At 40.7% G+C, this 1,615-nt stretch overlaps 1 protein-coding gene across 2 annotated transcripts in view; it reads right to left on the reverse strand.

The window, feature by feature from the left end:
* Nucleotides 1–1,615, reverse strand: part of LOC119588333 — a 26,681-nt gene continuing 25,066 nt past the window's right edge. Inside the window, exons 2-4 of one of the 2 annotated variants that reach the window (XM_037937024.1) lie at nucleotides 1,164–1,274; nucleotides 759–846; nucleotides 1–125 (exon numbers count right to left, since the gene is read on the reverse strand). In XM_037937024.1, coding sequence (XP_037792952.1) covers nucleotides 97–125; nucleotides 759–846; nucleotides 1,164–1,274 — 228 coding nt within the window. In that variant the 3' untranslated portion in view covers nucleotides 1–96. Of the gene's footprint in view, nucleotides 126–351; nucleotides 847–1,163; nucleotides 1,275–1,615 lie in introns of those variants that run through there. The other variant, XM_037937023.1, reaches the window with a different exon arrangement.

Here is a 1,615-nt window from a genome sequence, read left to right on the forward strand (position 1 = left end):
GTGCGCGGTTCCGTCACCATAAGAGCATCATCAAGGAGGTAGTAGTAGACCACAACCGGGCGTATTCTGCACACCTGGCCTGTGCCCTCCACGTGTTCAGTGAAATAGCCGCTGAATCGCAATACCTAAATGCGAAAGACCGTATATAAACATCATAGTCTGTAGTCTAAATAATCAGCAACTGATTATTTTACATCTAAGTATATAAACAGATCATAATCGTGTGAACTTTCTAGACAGTCATATGAATGGAATAATGAAGAGCTCTCTCAAATACGAAGTTCATGCGTCCACTCGTAACACACTGACTGGTTTTAGTGAATAGCCTTTGAAGTAAATATTTTGTGAAATGCGAAATTAGAAATTTCTTTTAAGATATCCCTATTTTTAATATGAAGCTCATTTTGATTATCATTTTGTCCCAATGATGACCATACTTGCAAAATGAACAATAGAATTTAAAGATTTGCCATATTCATGCTCGAGTACCCAATTTCTTGTGCTGTTTACTAGTGGGAATAGTTTACAGTTTCAAAGCTGTAAAAAAAAAAAAAAACATACATAGATAAATCTATTCACTGCTATTTAAAAAAATGTCTTATCCAATGCTTGATTTATGAATTGCACATCTAACAACCTATGGCAAGCACAAGCATAAGTTAATGAATACTGTTAAGTTATGTAACTACTCATTATTCATCTGGACTCTGCGTCGGGTAGCATTGGACGAGGAACAAGAGCGAAAGGGGCGTGGTCACCTTCTTCTCCAGGACAGCCCATTCTGGCAGGAATCTGGGCGGAGTTCTCGAGCGACGCCGAACACCGAACTGCAGGGAACGTTCCTGTCTGAAGAGATTCGCTTTTACGAAGATTTACTGAAAGAGAGATCTTTTGGAACATGATTAAGCTCATGTGACTGAGTTCCAAATAATCAGCCATTAGAAAAATCTTGGCAAACGCACACTGATAAGCGAAAATCAAGCATCTATTCATATGCATATTAACATAAAATTCAGCAGTTGTTTTTCCTTCTATTATATTACATAAGTATTGCAAAACAGAACACCTTCATCAGTGTTTTGACAAGTAATCTTCACTAGAGATTTGCCGCTTCCCTTGGTAAGTTCACATTTCCCACGTTCAACTCTCATTTAGACATTTACCGAGCAAGATCTTGACTGTTCGTCTCGGAGAGAATGGGCAGAGATGCCTGGTTTTACGAGGGGCACACCCTTCTTCCAACCCAGGCTTTGCTTTATGGGTTTCTGTAAGGCCTGGGGAGGAAGAAAATTTTTGAGAATTATAGAACACACATATGCAGCGCCACTGTGTAAACATGATAGAGATTTGTCATCCAACACACATATGGTCCAGACGATGCAACACTGGATTCTGATGCCCTGGTCGTTGGATAAAAACAGTTACAAAAGAAGGGGCATAAGCTCTATGGCAGAATGTTGTCTATGCAATCGCAAGGTACCAGTTTCACGCTTTGTCAGCACCTCGCAGCCTACTCGACTGAAAGTACTCGCTTCATGGGTCAAAATCGGAAAGGAGAGACATCCTACCGCGTTACCCCGGGCACGGAATGCATACTCCTCTACGGGCATTCCCG

Source organism: Penaeus monodon, chromosome 23 (assembly GCF_015228065.2).
Source record: "Penaeus monodon isolate SGIC_2016 chromosome 23, NSTDA_Pmon_1, whole genome shotgun sequence".
Lineage (NCBI taxonomy): Eukaryota > Metazoa > Arthropoda > Malacostraca > Decapoda > Penaeidae > Penaeus > Penaeus monodon.